The following is a 19,697-nucleotide window of genomic DNA, read 5'->3' on the forward strand; positions in this document are numbered from 1 at the left end:
TTTTGTATGTGTACTGTCTCAATGACCAATCTCTCAAATTTATTGTCTCTGTCACCTCTCTGTGTGCCCCAGTCCCTCAGTCAGAGGGGTCCCTTGTGAGAAGGCTGCCTAATGACCTTTCAGCATGGGAGACAGAGAAGGTGAGGTTCATATCTTAGTGTGCCCATGATGTTAGTCGGTGGATGTCTTTTTTCAGGCAAGCAGACAAAACGTCTATCAATTCATGTGCACATTTATGATACGGTATGTTTTTGTCTGTGTTAGCCAGTGATAAACTGATATTGGGATGTGTGTGCATCTCTTCCTCATGCAGACAGACAGTTTGCCGCCTCTCCTATGTGCCCAGCCCACTGTTTCCCTGTCTCCCCCTTCCTCTGGTAAGTCTTGTGTTAATGACCCGGTGTTATCATTCACTTACTGATTATGATCAATAATACTATGGTCTGAGTGAGATAATGCCCCATTGTCATGCTGCATTGTACATACTGTCTTGTCAAGTTGTTTAATTGACTTGTGGTCCTATGAGTTTGTTGAAAGGCAAAAGACTTTAAGTCCAGCATGGTAGTAAGTTGGTTTGGCCAAGTTTGCTTTCCCCCCTTGTTCCCCTGTCACTGTCCGTGACTCTTTTCCTCAGCTCATGCTCTGAGACCCTCAGACGTTGCCGTCATGTCTGCCATCGGGCTGACCAGTTCACACAGGTAGGCAGGTTCATTGACAGCAGAGTGTAGGCTGCTATCATGCTTCCTTGTGACCTTCATCTCTTTTCTTGTCTCTGTCTCTTTTCTTTGTCTCTTTCTTTAGGAATGAGGTGTCAGGGGTGCTGCATAGATTATCAGGTAAGTCTCTTCTGAGTAAAAAAATGAATTGCTCTCCCCCAAATCTAATGAACACTAAACAGTCTTTGCTTCTCTCATGCTTACCCACAAAACCAAAAAATATAGCATAATAGTATGTATGTGACACACTGTGGATGAGTGTTTTGACCTGTGTTTGACGCACACTCGCTGCTGTAAAGGCCTTGACCTTGAACACAGTCACTTTCTCAATAAAATGATTTGGGTGTGATGACACTGCAGTAAGTGGTGTCAGTAAGATTTGATGTCACGCTGATAGAGGCTCAGGAAGTTGTGAGGTCACAGGTAGGGCCAAGGCAGGCCAGGAACTCTTTAGTTCTGCTGCATTTCTGGTTGACTCATTGGCGAGAGGTGGTAAGTGAAGCACACAGTGGACAGCTGTGGTGTTCTCATGGTATCACTCTCTCTGGGCATGCAGCAAGCTCCCTGGAGCAGATCGAAATTCTTGCCTTATCTCAGTAGGTGTATGTAAGTTAGCCTTATGTGGAACAACAGCATGAAGTCCACAGTTTTCCAGAACAATGAACCTAATTGTTTTTCCTGTTTCTGTCAATGGATTTGTCATTTACTTATCATCCAAACATTGATAAAGTGTTTTTTTGAAAGAAAGTTTTGATTATTTTTTCAAGACAGCTTGATAATAAAAGGTGAAGGTTAGGACTTTTAGACTCTCTCTTTCGATCTAATCTTGTGGTACAGTTGTACCTATTGTAAACAGGGGTCTTCCTTGTAACTATTTGCAAGTGAATCTCAAAGGTCTTAGTTCAGCTGAAGGTGAAATTGCATGAATTATTTAAGCAAGAAAAAAGAGCTTCGGGTATTTCTGACATTTCCATTAATTCTGATTCAATGCACTGGAATATACATACAGAATAGTGAAAACAATATATGGATATTTGTTTAGTAATGAGTTTGGCCATTCTTTGCTTCAGAACAGCTTCAGTCCTTCTTTAAATGCTCTTTTACAAGTTTGTTTCAAGTGGGATATTAGACAGTCCTTCAAGAAGGAAAAGCTCCAGTTGTCTGAGTGCTCTATATTCCAGAGCTTCCCACTAAGGTTTAATGTTTAGACCTGGTGATTGAGGAGGCCATGAAAGGTGTTTGACTTCATCCTGTTGTCCATGAAACCACTCTTGAATCCAATTAGTAGTGCATATAGGGTGTTTTCATCTTGGAATATGGAATTGGAACATCTTGAGGAAACAATGTGTGCACGACAGGGTGCACCTGGTCACCTAAAATAGCTACATATTCCTTGACTGTAATTTTACATTTCCTAATTTCCTTTGGCTTTCTCCAAACATAAACCCATCCAGCTAGAGGAAAAAGAGTAGACTCATTAGATCATGTTACTTTTTTCCAAAGCTCAGAAGTCCAGTTTTGTTCTCATTACATTAGGTTATGCTTTATGCATTGGCCTTGGTTACAAGAGATTTCCAATATTTTAAAATCTGTTACATATCTGATTTGCCTTTCGAAACTCACATATTAAAGCATTGATTAAAAAAAATCTTTCATGGCAGAAATGTATTGATAATCAATATTGACATTAATATGAAACACATGTGTAGATTCCATTTTAAATGTAATTTGGCTGGTTCAAAATACAAGTATTCAGTATTCATCATAAGTGCTTTCCAGTCTACGTGTGGAAATGCACAGGGGTGCAAAAATCAAATTCAAATGATAATGATAAGATCACTGGTCCAACTACCTTCAGGATACCTGTATTGCTCCAGGATTACATTAACACACAATTATCTTTATACAGAATCATTTCTGCCAAAACTTTCAAAGCCAGCACTTTTTCATGGAGCGCTACGTCAAAACAGAATGATAAACCCAGTATGAAATAATTTCAATCACATGACAGAACCTGGCTTCCATAAAGATAACAGTACAGTCCATAAACCATCCACCTGTCTCTGCAATGTGTGTCTGTTTCTGAAAATATTTTTTTTCTTTGAAAATGGCAAAACTATTAATGATGAAGTCTACAATTCTGGTAATTCTTTGCAGTCACAATGGTCACCTCTCTTGTTTTATCATGGAATACTACTCACAGTATATTATTTCTGTGATGTGATATATTTTCTTCTCTCCTCATCTCAGAGCTGCTGTCTGTGTTCAACCCTGCTCTTAGCACCCTCTGGCCTGACCAGATAAGCTCACCGTCTTCGCAGCACAGGTAACACACATGTACACATACAAACACACACAAGTCTGCACACACACACATATGCAAACATAAACGCGATCATACACATAGGACCTTTGTGTGCCTTGTGCATGCGTGCATGCCTCTTTGCACCTCTGTGTGGGTGTGAACCTGAATCCTGGCGTATGTAAATGGACTGCATTTATATAGCGCTTTTCTACTCATTTGAGTACTCAAAGCACTTTACAGTTATATGCCTCACATCTACCTACCAGTGGCAGAGGTTGCTATACAGGCTTACCAACTGGCCACTGGGAGCTGTTGGGGGTTCAGTGTCTTGCTCAAGGACACTTCGACACTCTGCCAGGATGAGCCAGATTCAAACTAGGGACCTTCCAATCCCCAGTCGACTGCTCTATCTCCTGAGCCACTGTCGCCCCCCGTGTGTGTGTGTTTCGGTGTGTCTCATTTTGTCTTAGTACAGCTGAGTTCCTCTGCACATCTGAGTATTGTTTAAGGTGTGTATGTCACAGTTTGCCTTAGTGTGGATATACTATATGTGTGTTGCAGAAGCTGGTCAGAGGAGGCTGAGGATTTGGTTCACAGGTTACAGGTACAGTATCCCTCCATTTCCATTGATCTGTAGTGTAATAAGTATGCACGTATCTCCCAGACTTGCATAAGACACATGCACATAAAGTGCCATTGTAACACTTGTGAAATGCTCTATTTTCACTGACTCTGTGTCCCTCAGGCCAATGGCTTTAATAAAGACTGGAAACTGTTGCTGCTGCTTGTCCCTGTGGATGAGATCTGCCCCTGTCCTGAGCAGGTCAGCTATCCAATCGCGTATATCTCCACCTCCTCCTTTCAGAGTCAGTGGTAGTTACATGGAGCATTAATGTCTTCTGTCTTTCTCTCTCTCTGTCTTGCAGGCCAGAATAGCAGTGGAAAATACTGTAGATCAAGTTAAGGAGGTGCTGCAGACACTGCACAGAAAGGTATGTGTGTGCGTTTGTGTGTGTGTGTGTGTGTGTGTGTGTGTGTGTGTGTGTGTGTGTGTGTGTGTGTGTGTGTGTTGGAAGGTAACTCTCATGAGAGAAAATGGACAGAAGTCAAGTAACAATTCATAACTGCATAGAACTACATGACATGCTTTAAAAGATCTTTGTGTTATTGCTCTTTGTTATTTTCTTGCTTGCCTCATTTGACGTGTTTGCTGTGTTTGCCATGCACGCATGTGTGTATGCATGGATACATATATTTGTGCTTGCATACATGCTTGCATGTTTTTGTCTGTGTTTGCAGAACACGGTCACTCCCTCATTCTGTTCCTCAGTCAATTCCTCTCTGTCTTACCATCTAAACTTTGAATATTGTTCTGATTTGTCTGTGCGCTGCTGTCTGTGTGCTGGCCTGTGCAGTTGCAGCATGCCTTGGTCAGTGTTGTGGTGTGGGGTGGACAGTCTCATGCTGGAAATCCTCAACATGACAGGTGAAGTATTTTCTCTCAGAGAAGACCAATTACATCACAAGCCATAAAAACCTTTACTGTCTCTACGCTGCAACAATACTTCATGTATCTGCTGTAATCCACAAAATTGTAAACTTCAGTCCTCAGGATAGCTGTGTCAGAATATGGTTTACAGCATTTTATTGATATATTGACCATTAGGATATAGAAATATTGACACAAACTTAATTAGCTTTATAGGTGCCAGTTTTGTTTTCAGCAGTAGACATTTATTGAAGTAAGTGCAACTGTACCATCAGCTGGCAGTGTCACCACCGTTGTGTTCATCCTGTTGTGATTGTCAAATTGCAGGATATGCCACTGTGAAGAGACTTACAGCACAGCAAAACTCCGGCTGCTGAAGACCGTTTTCACCCAAGCTCTGCTGGTAAAGTGTAATATTTGTGTGTACCTTTCCCTACCTGTTTGTGGGTGTATGCATGTTTATGTGTCTGCCTTGTCTGCTTGTGTACTGTTTCTGTGATTTCATCAGGATGTATGTGTGTGCTGCTTTCAGGAGTCTCTTGAGCACCACCTTGTGGAAAGACTATGGTACAGTGACAGAGAAGACTTCATTGTAATGCTGCAGACTGCTCCTGTAGCCATGGCCTTTCCCATAACGGTGAGAGAAAATTGCAGCTCTGAAAGTGTTTGTCAACCCTGGTCCTGGTGGCCTTCTGGGAATGCTGATTTGAGTTCTGACTGCTTCTTAATTAATTTGTTTAAATAGCAGTATAGTTGTAATGTGTTTAAAGGATCAATAATGTGCATCCTGTACAGGAAGCAAGGGTGCCCACTACTGGCCAGAGCAGTGAAAGTGACCAGGTGGTGCTTGAGCTGTGGGAAAATCTGGTGAGTCATTCTATTCCCCCGATCACTGACAAACTGTCATTTGTTATCAGTTAATACCACCTTACCTTCTTTTCATTGTCTATAAATGGGCGTATGCACTGGAGTGAACAGAACAGTGTGGGAACAGTGGGTGGATTTATCTGACCAAGTCTTTTGCTTCTTTCGTAGCTGCAGCCAATGAAAGGACAGCCTGGCATGGAGGGCAATGACATATTCAGTACTCTCTGTCCCAGTGAGGTGAGGGAGACTCTGAAGAGCCCTAAGAAACAAATGCCTTTCATGGAGTAAATATGCAAACTGGTAGTAATCGATTCATCTTCAGCTTTCCAAAGGGAACTGTCTCTGATTATATGCTCTACGTGCCCCTGCCTACCATCTTCCCGTCAGGACCGGCCCTTTCTACGGACGCACAGAAACTCCCCCTTGGAGCCACAGATGGAGGTCGTGCCCCCAATAGACAGCAAAGCGGCCTCTCCCCTCTTCGACACGGTGAGTTTCTCTCTCCACAGTATGGCTCCACTGGGCTCACACAGGCCCCACAGCGAGGGGAAGCTGACAGTGAGCTTTCTGCCACTTCCACCTGGCTAACAGGATCCCTCCCTCATTCCCTCAGTCTCTCCCTCTCTCCCTCACTCCCTCACCCAATAGCACTATAGAACTGCATCAGTCCTTATTGTTTTTTTTTTAATTATAGCACATCTCTGGAATCTGCTATGTTGTGTTTCTTGGTGTTTCACTGTCCTTTGTGTTGTTTGGTACTATGTGGGTTTACAGATCATGGGCAGTGAGCTCCTTTGTGAAGATCGCAACCCCTCCAACTCCCCTCCCACTACAGGTAAGACACACACTGCTCCAGAGGGGCTGCTATTCATCTTGGGGAAGGTGGGGTGGAGAGACTAGATGTGATGGGGAGAGTTGAGGAGATGCTTCATGCACCCTAGAATGGGTGGAGCTATCAGGGGGCGATCACTGTCTGACTGATTTCAGGAAGTCATAGCATTTTGATGCGGAGAGAAGCGTCTTTTTGCTGGTTCATACAAGTGGGTGATGGACAGCATGTGACAGCTGGCCACAAGGAGTTCATGAAGACATCCTCTCCCATCACTTAAAACTGGGGACTCAGGACTGGGGGTGGGGCTGAGGAGGAGGGCCAAAAAAAAGCTGGAGATTGCACTCCACAGACAGCCCTTACAACAGGGCAGTGTGAGCGTGTGAGTGTCACCACAGGACTGAGGAGAAAGGTGGTGAAGAAATTGTACTAGATTCATGTTTGAACTCACTACTAGAGCTCAGTGTGTGGATTTACCACCCTGATACATTCTCCACTTACATGGCCGGGGTGACAGGGTCTCATGGGAGCTGTAGTTTTCTATTGTTGTTACATTGCTGTTCATGGCTTACCTCCTCACTCTGCTTTCAGTGCATGCTCTCCGGCCTGCAGATATCAAAGTGGTGGCAGCATTGGGGGATTCTCTGACGGTGAGTCTGCTTGACCTGCCTGTCTCTCTTCCTCTTTTGTCTAGCACTGGCCTCTGTGTACCTTCTTCTCTTTATGACCACATGGGAACACTCCTTTGATCGGCTGTGTCTGGTGTTCTTCTTTTTCTGCATCTGTGTCTTTCACGCTGCAGGCAGCCAATGGAGTTGGTGCTGCCCCCAATAATTTGCTGGATGTTATTCGGGAGTACAGAGGGCTATCGTGGAGGTGGGTCCCACTGGAGAAACCAGCTCATAGCCTGCCAAGAAAGCAGCAAAAGCTTCTTTAGCTGTGACTGTCTTCCTACTTATGTGTGAATGAGAGCAGAGGCTAACTGGGTCTCCCCATATTTTACAGTATTGGAGGAGATAAGAACCTGACCAGTGTTACCACCCTTCCCAGTAAGTCACTAAAATCAATTAAATTGAAATATGCATTAATCATCTGTTTAATATCTTTGGGATTATCATGCGTGTTCTTGTTACAGTGGACATGCAAATAGCTGTGGCAATGCATGCCTTAGTGCCCTGAAGCACAGCTGATTTGAACTGGTGTGTTATTATGCAGACATTTTGCGGGAGTTTAACCCCTCACTGACTGGCTTCTCTGTGGGAATTTCAAATGAGAACTCCCCTAAAGCTTTCCTCAACCAAGCAGTTCCTGGGTCCAACAGCGAGTAAGTCAGTCTGTCTGTCTTTGTGTCATCATCCTGCCAGTTTTTCTATTTATGTGTGTGTTTGTCTATTTGTCTATAATATTTATATATATGTATGTATTCATATCTAAATGTATGTGTGACATACTTTTTCAGTAAAACAAATTATTTTTTTCAGTGACATGCCTGCCCAAGTGCGTGTCCTTGTGGAGAAGATGAAGACTGACTCGGTAGGACAAAGAATGCACACTCAAACATACTCACACACGCAAAATGTGTGTGAATGCACCTACACACAAGTGTGCACACATGTAACACACACATATGCATAAAACAAATGCATGTACGGGAGTCCACTGACACATAAATGCACTGATAGCCTGTCAGGATGAAGGTAACAGTGTCTGACTGATCACACTTCCCCCTTCACAGCGAATTGATTTCCAGAATGACTGGAAGGTGATAACCATGTTCATTGGAGGCAATGACCTGTGTGACCACTGCATGGACACTGTGAGTGGCTACATTACTGACTGCAAACGAGGCCTTCGTGAACATGATTTCAGATTCATGACTGCTTCTAATGTATTTCCCCTAATTACTCTCTACCCTTGTTCTTTCTCCCTACAGGTTTATTTCTCACCAGAAAATGTTGTATCCCGCATTCGTGAAGCTCTGGATATCCTCCATAAAGAGGTATAGGAGCACTCTCTCTGGTCTCTCTTTCTTGGATTTGTACCACTTTCTCACGGTGACATTGATGTCTCTCCATCTTCTCACTGGCTACTCTGTGTATGTCCTGCTTATTGGTACACCAGCCTCTCTCTCAGTTGCTCAGATTCTTTTTTCTTGGTGTTTCTTTCTTTCTATGTGTGTTAGTCTCACTCTTGGTGCTTCATCCCGCTCTCAATTTTTCAGGTGCCCCGTGCCCTGGTGAACCTTGTGGAGCTGCTTCACATTGTCCCCCTCCGAAGGTTGCACCAAGAAAAAAGCCTGAAGTGTCCCACGTGGCTGGTCAAGTAAGTATCTCTCTCAACTGGCACACGATTATGGTACTCAGGGCTGACAGAGACTGGTAAGTATGCATGGTTATGTGTGTGTATGCATGCATGCAGGGTAACACATACTCAAGTGTATGAACTAGGATGAAGTACCTTTGAGCGAGTGAGATGGTATTCACCAGCAAGCAGACAAACAATAACTGTGAAGAACCTTGGAATCATCTAATTGCCACACATAGTATAAGCATAAAAGATGATTGTGACAGGTGTAATAAAATTCCAAACACTCCTGTATTTTTAATTACATGTCTCTTCCCCTTAGAATTGTTTGCCGCTGTGTGGTGCAGCCAGAGGAGGGATCAGTAGAACTACAGAAGCTGGTTGACCTCAACAGAGCTTATCAGGTAGGGTTACCCTTATGCCAAAATTCATTAAAGCAGCAGGGGAAAGGGGATGCATTCCAAAGGGAGGCCCATCTGTGGTTTGATGTTCCAGATTTGTTGAACAAGTAAACATACTGTGTAATGCATATGCGTATGACAGCCACAAATTATTTTGTCAAGGAATCCGTTCCCCTTGGTGATGTGTAGTACAGAGAACTCGCAGTAAAAAGGCCCTCTTTTTTTCTTAGCGTGGAATGCGTGAGCTTGTGGATTGCGGGCGATATGACACACACTCCAACTTCACTGTTGTGCTACAGCCTTTCTTCAGAGATGTGGTGCTCCCCGTGCTGGAGGTCAGACACGCCATAGCCTCTCTCTCCTCCATCTCTCTCCATGCTCCAGCCTGTCACTCAATGACAACAAAAAACCTGTAATCCTGACCCTCAATGTCAACCTTGACAACTGTATGCTTCAGTTGTTGTACCAAACAACTCCTTTGTAAACCCTCTTTCCACATAACCAGGTAGATCATTGGAATGCTATTCTTCAACAGCATTCAATTTTCACACAACAGCTCTCCTGTCTATTGCTAAGTGAGTAATGCATTCACCCCTGAATCTCTCTGTGTCTCAGGATGGTCGCCCTGATCGCTCCTTCTTTTCCCCTGATTGCTTCCACCTCAGTCAGAAGTCCCACTCCCTGATGGCGCGTGCTCTGTGGAATAACATGGTGATGCTCTCTCACACCACCACACACTGAACACACAGACTCTCTCTCACCCTCAAACACAGAAAAGCACACTCAATGTCCTTGCCACAAACTGATGAAAACAGTGTGTAAAACTAGTCCATCAGTCAAATTCTATTTAATACAGTGTCTTAGTAATGATCTCACAGAGTACATTACAGACAATCAATGCAAAATTACAATAGATACAATATGAAATGGCATGGAAAAAGAGAATAAATTCCCTAGTGTGGCTGAATTAAACACAATTTGATATTAACTATGTTTCAGTTATATAGGTTAATGAATAGAGACATGTCCTGATTTCATACTTTACTGTTACATAACATAGAATATAATAAATGTTCGAGAAACAATCAAAAGATATTAACGAATCATAAGGAAGAAGAAATAAAGTGAAACAATTTCCTCACACAAGCAGACAGAAGAACAGAGTTGAACAGAGTTTGCTGCTGCTTTCAGAATATTTGAATTTTCTCTCTTTTTCTCTCTCACTATCTCAGTTGGAGCCCCTGGGAAATAAGACTCACACACAAGACTTCACTGTCGGCATCTCTCTTAAATGCCCCTCAAAGGTAATCTTTCCCCTTGGGAGTTTTGGGGGTCAGGGTGGGGGGTGGTATTAGGAGGTATACTGCAACAAAATATAACCATTGGCCATTCTCTTTTAGCCTGTGGGTTTGTGTAACTTCATGAACAGCTTGCAAAGATGCTAGATGTATTCCAGCCCAAAGTCAAACTGTCATAATATGTTACCATAACAGCTGTCATACTGTCAGCTGCCAGCCATCATACAAACTGTCATACAATGGTAACATAATAATATACTGTATTATGATCCGGCAGAGGAATATTACAATATGTGTAATATACAGTGTCTATGTCCTGTTTCATCACATAGTAATTGTCACTCGTCACAGTCACAGTGGTACTCTTTACAACATTGTATATCTTTCTTACCCTAAGTCCTCGTCTTTTCTGCGGACCTATGTGAACAGCAACTACAGTTACCCGGACCCACCCCCTTCCCCACCACCAAACACGGTAGGTAAAGTGCAACACAAAAGCTTTCAAGTAAGTCAAAGTTCCATAATATTCCGTATTCAACAAATGTCAACAGAGGAAAATGGTGAACATGTCATGTTGGTGGTCAGCTGGATATACGTGGTGTGAATCAGATAAAGGCCATATCAGAGAGGTTATATCAGATTTGAGTTTGAAGGAGACTGCAGCAGACAGTCTGTACTTTCAGCAGGTTGTACGTATCTGTGAAACGCGTCTCCTTCTGTTCATTTCAGAACTGGGGAAGTGACTTCTCCTGTACAGACCTTGCACCGTCCAGCTCTGTACCCACTTCAGGTAAGGAAGGGGGGGTGGAAACAGGTGATTGAGAGGTTGTAGCGCTACTGTGTCATCAGTAGAGGCCAAATAATATTGTTTAAAATGACTAGCTACATTATGTTAATAATTTCATATTTCATGTACTCTAAATTTCTAAATGTTTTTTTTAATCTTTCATGACTGAGATGTTATTATCTGCTCTCAGTTCACAGGTTACGACCAGCAGACATCAAAGTCGTGGCATCGCTGGGAGACTCCATAACTGTGAGTGTGTGTGTGGTGTGTGTGTGTGTGTGTGTGTGTGTGTGTGTGTGTGTGTGTGTGTGTGTGTGTGTGTGCATGTGCGCATGTGCGTGTGTGCGCATGTATGTTGGTGTATGTGCATGGGTGTATGAATGTCATTCTGGCTAACTCTTTGCCTGTCCCCAGACGGGATTTGGAGCAAAATCAAAGAACCTGCAGCAGCTGAAAACTGAGTATAGAGGAGTATCATGGAGGTGAGAAATGGATATGAACCATTTCTGGTCTCACATACACACACCCTCACAAACTCATTCTAATACACATGTTGTCCTGCACAATGCAGTGAACAGTGTGAAACCAATGCTGACAGACACTCACACACCTTGATGTGAATATCTGTGTACTTATTTTGGCAGCATTGGGGGCGATAAGACTCTGAAGGAAGTTACTACACTGCCTAGTGAGTGTCCCAGCTTGGGTGTTTCCTCTTCCGACAATAAGCATGCAAATCTGAATGATTGTAATGCCCTTGAATCATGGCAATCCCTTTGCTTTTTGACATGTTACCACCAGGTGGCAATGTCAGCACGTTTTCAAAGAACTTTTCAGAACCACTCTACCTTAATTTAGTTTTGATAAATATAACACACTTGAGTCACTTTTGTCATCAGTAAAAAGTGTGGGCTTGTGGACTTACTTGTAGACCACTAAAAGACCATGAAACCACACCTCTGTTTCTGAATTCATCTCTTGGGCAGAACTGATTTTGACTCTTGTACCACTTTTAATATTGACTTAACCCATTTTTTCTTCTCCTTCTCTGTCACTCATAGATGTCCTAAGGAAGTTCAATCCTTCACTCCACGGCTTCTCCAAGAATGTGGGGACAGAGCAGAGTGGCTTCAACATGGCAGTGTCTGGAGCCAGGGCCTTGTGAGTCTTGATTTCTCTTTTTGGGAATCCCCGCCATGCTCCCTGACCCTGCTACATGTGGTGCACTCTTTCAATTCCTTATTTTCCCTCCATTTTCAACCCTTTCAATACCTTAAAATCTCTCTGTCTCTATCTGACACACACACTCTCTATCACTCTCTCTGTCTGTGCACCATCATCTCTCATTCTGTGCATGTGACTATCATTCAGGATGTCTCGGAGGAAGGCTCTGTCTTTCTTGCCTCTCTCAGTCTGCTTTCTTCTTTCACCTCTATGACTCTCTGCCCTTACCCATCCCACAGCCTCTCTCATCCCCCTGTCTGTCCATTTCTCTTTTTCTTGACTATAAATTTCCCCTTCTCTCTTTCAGCGATATCCCAGACCAGGCAAGGAGACTGATTCAAGCAATGAAAGACAGCAAGGTGAGTCTCGGCCCTCAGTCCTGGATCATCCTGTGTGATCCACCAGTCCTATCTAGAGCTGGTGGAACAATCACATTGCAATGGATAATGAATTTGTCATTTTGTATTTAGACTGGCAGCCTTACCTGATTTACAGTGTTTACAAGAATGATGTGCATACATCATACTGCAGAATTAGAACGTGTGTGCCTTCTACACACTTCATCAGTCTTGCCTTTCCTGTCCCCACTCTCAAAATTAAACTAAAATAAGCTTTATTGGCATGTCCACACAGATGTAAAATAACGTCAAAGCAATTCTCAAAAAATATAACAAAAAAGTTTTTAAACTCCTAAAAATGAGTGGTTACTAAAATAGGGAAACGAACTGATACAAAATAAAGAATAGGAAGGAAACATAAATTCTATTTAGTTTTATTTTAAGTTATTGGGCAGATGCTTCCTGTCTACTGTCCCTTAGTTTGTGGCAATTGGATACATACTGTCCCATTCCCACAATAATTTGCAAATTCTCTTCATCTTTTTTTTAATGGGGGCATTTATGGGCACATTTATGGGCATTTAAAGTATTTATTACTAAATCTCTCTCTGTGTCTCCCCTTCTCCATCTCTCCCTCCCTCTCTGGCTTTGACATGATTGTAGGATGTGGATTTTGAAAATGACTGGAAGCTGGTGACTCTGTTTATTGGGGGCAATGACCTCTGTCTGTACTGTATGGATAGGGTAAGTAATCTTGGCCATGGTAAGTGCCCCCTACTGTCAGGGAAGAAACAGATCCTCCTCTAGGAACAAAGTCATTTGTGGCCAGAGCTATGCAGTTCAGGCGCACAATTCAGGTGTTATGAAAAAGATTTGCAGGACCATTTTATACAATGACAACTAACATTGCTGGGTTGCCTGGGGAGAGTCGAGATATTCAGGGACAAAATAGGCAAGACAACTGATCATTTTGGCATGGTGTTGTTTATATTTCAAATGTAAACTATGTAAATGGCCCTCAGAGTGAGGAGCCTGATCAGCAATCCTCCAGCTGCTACTCCCATTCCCACTGCTGCTACTATTACTATAATTAGGATAAGAATAACCCTTGAATCCGATCCCCAGTTATATAAAAAGTTTAATGCTGCAAGGTTTTGAAGCATGCTATGCCCTTTAAATATCTCTCATCTTGGTTGAAATAGATCACATCCTCATTATATTCTGTCTACATATCTTGAATATCTTGAATCATCTGACTGTTTTTCATATGAAGCAATTAATCACAAGTGGAAGATTGAGGCAGGGAAATTAGCTGAGTGTTTTCCTGTTGCATGTCCTTCAGCGACACTCATTTGATACAGCCCATTGCTTTATTGTTTCAGGCAAGCTCAGACCTTTACTGGAGGACCTGACTTGGTCATTGAGTGATAAATGTGGAAGTGATAGAATGAGGTTGTTTTCTCTTTGGTCACAACAGGAAACTGTTTGCTTCCCCCCTCTTCCTTTTTTAAAGTGCTTTCACTTTAAAATTGTTGCGCTTAAAAGCATAAAATCAAAATGGCTGGGAGCTTGCATCACCACTTTCAGGCACCCTGCAAGTAGTCAGGCACCTGAGAGTCGGTCAGGTGACATCAGTGGAGTCACACCTATTCTCCAACTGACCGTCACTTCACTGTGGTACACTGTGGGATTTGTAGCGCAAAAAACAGCCATTAGCTGCATGTGGGTGTATAATGGAATTCAATTTGCGTCCCTCTTCCATGACTACAGAGCTTGTCATGATGAGATAAGTCTAATGTGAGGCTAGAGATTCCAAAAACAGGAAGGAAAAAAGGAAAAAAAAACATTCTAATTAGGTTGATATAAGAATGATGCTATGTTTTGGTTTCAACAGTGGAGTCAGTCATGGCTATAGCTATGACTCCCTCTGTGGATGTACCAGCTGTTGTTTCAATTGTTCCCAGACAACATGGTCTGGATATCGGCTTGTGACAGTGTTTCTTCTTGCATCTGTATAGGCCACGTTTTCACCTCAGAACTACAGTTACCACCTGAGGGAAAGCCTAGACCTGCTGTACAAGGAGGTGAGAAGGCCTCTGTGTCACTGAGCAAGAGGCAGCCTGGGAACCAGAGTTCAGCTGTTCTCTTTGCACAAAGCTATAGCTGGTCTCTCCCATTCTGTGTCGATACACTCTGTCGCTGTGCCAGGTTTCAAACTGTCTTCACTAGACAGTGCTCTGACTATAATATATTATTTGAACCCTTTCGGTATTTTGGTTATGAAGAAAGGCTCCACATGCATAATGGATGAGAGAGCACTTTAATTACAGTGTAAGAACATTTCTGTGTTGGAGAACTCAATATAACATGTTGACTTAATCAACTCTTCAAGCCAAAAAAGTGTTAAATTGAACTTATTGAACTTTATTGATCAGATTTAGTGCAGTGTTAAAGTCTTTCACTCTCTCTCTCTCTCTCTCTCTCTCTCTCTCTCTCTCTCTCTCTGTCTGTCTGTCTCTGGCATCAGGTGCCTCGGGTGATGATCAATATAGTGGAGATCCTGCAGATAGAAGGGCTGAGGAGGATCAAGAAAGATACACTGGGCTGTTCCCTACTGCAGAAGTCAGTGTCCTCATCTGAGTGTCTGTATCTGTCTGTCTCAATGTCAAGGAGTCTCCAGCAATGGCTATCAGTCTTCCTGGTTGTCTCTATCATCTCTGTATACCTGTCTTATTATAAGTTTGTCTCAATATTTCTGTGTCTGTCTCACTGTCAATGTGTTTGTCACATAACCTGTGTTTCTGTCTCTCCATTTATGCCACCATCTGGCTGTTTGCCTCAGTGTTTCGGTATACGTTTCATTGTTTGCTAGTCTATCATACAACATGTGCATCTGTCTCACTATGACTGAGCAGTGTCTATTTAGATTTCTTTTTCTTTCTATATGAATTTATATGTGTGGCTGTTTAGTCTTGAGTTTTAATTGTGCCTATCTTAGTGTGTGTTCACTCGCCTCAATGTCTAAGTGTCTGGGTTTTCCACCTTCCTGTATGTCTAGTGTAGTGTTCTCATTGTGTTTGCCCAGAGTAGGCAGTAGCCTTGCTGTTTGTGAATGTGCATATGTCATCAAGGCTTTAGTGAGTTTGCGTATCCATGTATCTCAGGAATGTGTGTCCATGCTTCCTCATTCCTGGAGAGGACTCACTGGAGCTAAGCGAGATAAATAGGATCAATCGGGAGTACCAGGCAAGTGTGGGGAGATTGGAGACTGATTAGGATTCACTGCACATTGTACTATATGTCAGTAAATCTTTTTATAAATGAAGTCTATTTTTCAAAATCATTACAGATATTCTGTGCTTACGCCAAAATGTCTCGTTACTTTACTGCAAATTAAAAAGAATTCTTACATCTAAGTAGAGTAGAATCAGAATTAGTAACACCTCACTCTACTGCGAGGCATCCCAGAAACACAGTTGAAGAGTTATGTGTCTCCAGCATTCAATGCTCTCCGAAATATTTCTCTACTCAGGAGGAAACAGAGCGCCTTGTTACTGGGGGGCGCTATGACGGGCGTGAGGACTTCACTGTTGTCATCCAGCCCTTCTTCCGAAACACAATCGTCCCCCTGACTTTGGTTTGTATTCACCCGAACTACCTGCCACTTCAGATCATTATACTTTAGCTATTACGTTCTCATGAAAGCCAACTAACATTTGATTTCTTTCTTTGTACATTTCATGCACAGGCATGAACACATGTACCATCATATTACATTATCAAAATATGTGTTCTGTGCCCTCCAGGATGGAAAGCCTGACCTGAACATGTTCTCTGTGGACTGTTTCCACTTCAGTGAGAGGGGTCACTCAGAAATGGCCATTTCACTCTGGAATAACATGGTGAGAATGAAAAGGAACTGTTGTGGGGAGGGCATAGAAGAGAGTGTTGGGGTTGGACTGTACCATGGGATATACCTTTGCATAAACATGCAAATATACTATTTTGTACCTAGTTTTCTGGGTTGTTTTCTGAAATATAAACATAGTATAGTTGAAAATGTTTCACACAAAAAAGACAACTAATCACTTTGGAATGTTAGTGTGAAATGCTTAGTGTATCATGAATATAGTCAATGTGAGTGTGTCAGGTCATGATATTGTCAATGTTGCAGCTGGAGCCCATAGGAAGAAAGCAGTCTTACAACAACTTCACACATGACCGCCATAAGATCCGTTGTCCTACAGAGGTGAGACAAACAGGCCACAATTTCTTAAACTGACACAATGACTCTCATTTGTGAGAATCACTTTGTTACTGACAGCTGAGCAGCATATAGTCAGCGTCAAAGAAAGGGCTGGGGGAAGGCTGGCTATTCCAACAGAGCTGTTAATGCATTTTCCTGTGGATATATTAAATCTGTGCTTTCTGTATTTTGTGTCCAGGATCAACCCTTCATTTTCACCAGGATCAACAGCAGGGTCCCCAGCACAGCAGTGCCCCCCGTACCACATTGCTCTGACTCCGTGCCTGTGTGGGCAGCTGTAGTGTTTGGGGTCGCAGGCTTGCTGATTGGCTGGGGTATCACTTGGCTGCTCCTTTCCTGCAGAGAACGAAGGAAAAAGAAGAAGATGGCAAGTGTAATTGAGATGAAAGGGAATGGATTTTAATGCACACAAACACCAATGCTACATAAATGCACGGATGCACAATCACATGGTAATAAGCGAACACACACACACACAGACTCACTGAAAATTGCATGCACCAGATTCCTGCTGACCCACCTAACTGTGTGTGCCATTCAAATGTGAGCCAATATGGTGGCTTGCATTCCAGTATATTTGGCATTTTGTTCTTGTGTTGTTATTGGGTCTCAGCTACCGCTCAAGGGCTGCTTACCCCGAGCTGAGCTTTTCTGGTCCCGTTTACATCTGCACACCTTGCATGACCTTTTTATAAATAAAATAAGTGCTGTCATCTCCCAGATGACTGGACCTTTTGCTTGCCTAATGACGGAGGAAGAAATTCAGGTGCTCGTGCTGTTGTTATTCTTGTTCTACAAAGAGTGCAACAAAAAGTTAGCAATGATTGATACTTATGCTATGTGGATCTAGCATACAGCACAAGAGGTGAATGTTACTTTCTTTTGTGAACTACTGAACATATGTGAAGCTCTTGCTCCATAGCTAGGAGTACACATTTTGAAACACACAAACCTGATTTGGATAATGCATGCAGCCAGCTGCTGCTTCTTGCTGACTGGCGATTCTCTGCACTGCAGCATCTCCTCTACATTGTGCACTGGATGCCAAACCCAATGTACTGTCTATTAAATCATAAAATATGCAGGTTGTGCAGTTATTTCTGCTTTGCCTATTATTATCTTTGCCTATTTTAAATCACCTTCCAGTTTTTTTTTTTTTTTGTATTGTCCTGGCAAGAACTGCAATAAATATTTGGATATTTTGGCATGTATCTTAGAATTTTATACTGTCAGTCTGTCAGTAATTTCAAGATAACTGTGCAACCCATTCATATCTTGTGCGTCTGCCTGTACAACCTGTTTACACTGGTTGTACAGGCAGTTTTAAAAAAATGATAGCTCTTGCATCCACCAGCTTGAAAATTATGTTGTGTTTTGAGGACCAACAGACAGATATCAATGTCAAATATAAAGTAGTATAAACACCTCTACTTCTCCTGAAGCACTGGCCAGTCTGCTTAACTATGTGATGGTGCCTTGGGTATTGTGGTTGGTCTGCTATGAAAACAGCTGCAGCTCACTTCAGATGTAGCTGCCCTCCTGCACTGCAAAGGTGGATCAGTCAAAATGCACCTGCATATGTTATACAAGCGAAAAGGCGGCTTTGTGCACTCCACTTGGATCATGTTGTAAATATGACCCTGTCGTTTTGTCACAGTAGGGCTTTCAAAACATGTACAATTTAAGAAGGTGTTGCTTACATTGAATGCTAATTATTTTATGAACATAAAACCCCTTAAATTGCAATGACCCAACACACAGGTATCTAAAACAATGCAATTACAGTAGTGTGATCTAATCTCCATTCCACGGCACAACCTTGTCCAACAGAAAACAAGTTTTCTTTCCTTACCATAGTCTAATCACATTTATTTTATATAGATAATAACTATTTCCTTCTTTAAAAGTGTAAAAAAGTTCACTGATTTGGTTTCCTGTTATATTTACCTATGTGAATCAGAGATTCTTATGGTATTTAATGCACATGTTTTACATGGAAATAAAAGTTATTATTCTAAGAAATACATATTTGTTGTTTCCTAATCACAAATCCAAAAATGACAATTGGGTATGAAGTGAACATGATTTTATGGAATTGAGTGCATAAAACATATTCATACTATATTGTACTAATACAGCAGGAAATACAAAATGACAACATAAGGTCCTAACGCTCTGATAAGAAAAGGTTTCTAATTAAACAAGTGCACTCAAAGCAGCCCCAGCCCTCAAAGTTGACAGTAACAATTGAGTGAGTCATGATAATGTGTAACAGTTAATTGCCAGAGGAATTATACCAAAATGTAATTCAAACCTGTTACAGTGAGCTGGCTAAAAGGGAGTGAGAACCATAATGTAAAGCGACTTCAACAGATGCTGGAAAATCTAAGTACAGACTGTACATTATTATTACATGAGGGTAAAAGGGAGCCATGTGTGATTTATGCACACATTATGTATGTATTTAATACGTCTGTGATAGCACGTATTAATCATCCCACCTCTGAGAGGAGGGCACAGTGACATTTAATTCCCATATCATATGCTGTAAATTAGGCAGCTTGACTTGCACATCAGGGTTTTCCAAATGCCTGTGAGGAGTTTAACGCTTCAGTGACAGAGAATTGAGAGGACTGAGTTGATCAGACTGGTTTTCTCTAAATAGCACATGTCATAGATGTTAGACATAATACATGTCATGTCTCCAACTCTGCTTTATGACTACTGCAGTTGTTCTAACATTTTGATTGAGAGAAGTGGCGGTGTCCTTAACACGTAAGAAAGTAAAAAGGACAGTAAGAATTTTATTGAATTTGCACACAGTGAATTACACCGAGACGCAACCGAGCACATTGAAAGACACAGCATAAAA

The 19,697-nt window shown here is 42.1% G+C and overlaps 1 protein-coding gene across 1 annotated transcript; it reads left to right on the forward strand.

Moving 5' to 3' along the window:
- Nucleotides 1–124: 124 nt before the first annotated feature.
- Nucleotides 125–17,338, forward strand: LOC118786916 (phospholipase B1, membrane-associated-like). The gene is made up of 38 exons (XM_036542273.1): nt 125–140; nt 635–698; nt 802–836; nt 2,967–3,042; nt 3,583–3,625; nt 3,767–3,844; nt 3,948–4,013; nt 5,306–5,377; nt 5,546–5,614; nt 5,765–5,866; nt 6,152–6,212; nt 6,798–6,856; nt 7,009–7,082; nt 7,212–7,255; nt 7,422–7,530; nt 7,688–7,739; nt 7,942–8,022; nt 8,140–8,205; nt 8,428–8,528; nt 8,833–8,914; nt 9,142–9,246; nt 9,527–9,622; nt 10,144–10,215; nt 10,607–10,684; nt 10,939–10,999; nt 11,187–11,245; nt 11,411–11,478; nt 11,641–11,684; nt 12,058–12,157; nt 12,528–12,579; nt 13,222–13,302; nt 14,577–14,642; nt 15,086–15,180; nt 15,723–15,804; nt 16,091–16,195; nt 16,365–16,460; nt 16,733–16,807; nt 17,004–17,338. Exons 1-38 carry the CDS (start codon nt 125–127, stop codon nt 17,226–17,228), a joined length of 2,910 nt encoding a protein of 969 aa, XP_036398166.1. The 3' UTR covers nt 17,229–17,338.
- Nucleotides 17,339–19,697: the final 2,359 nt, after the last annotated feature.

Source organism: Megalops cyprinoides, chromosome 12, assembly GCF_013368585.1.
Source record: "Megalops cyprinoides isolate fMegCyp1 chromosome 12, fMegCyp1.pri, whole genome shotgun sequence".
NCBI lineage: Eukaryota > Metazoa > Chordata > Actinopteri > Elopiformes > Megalopidae > Megalops > Megalops cyprinoides.

Excerpts from the sequence above, each read along its gene's own strand:
- LOC118786916 (XM_036542273.1), top strand. Across the intron at positions 5,378-5,545 it reads TTGAGCTGTGGGAAAATCTG|CTGCAGCCAATGAAAGGACA; the intron begins GTGAGTCATTCT and ends CTTCTTTCGTAG. Across the intron at positions 10,216-10,606 it reads CTCTTAAATGCCCCTCAAAG|TCCTCGTCTTTTCTGCGGAC; the intron begins GTAATCTTTCCC and ends TCTTACCCTAAG.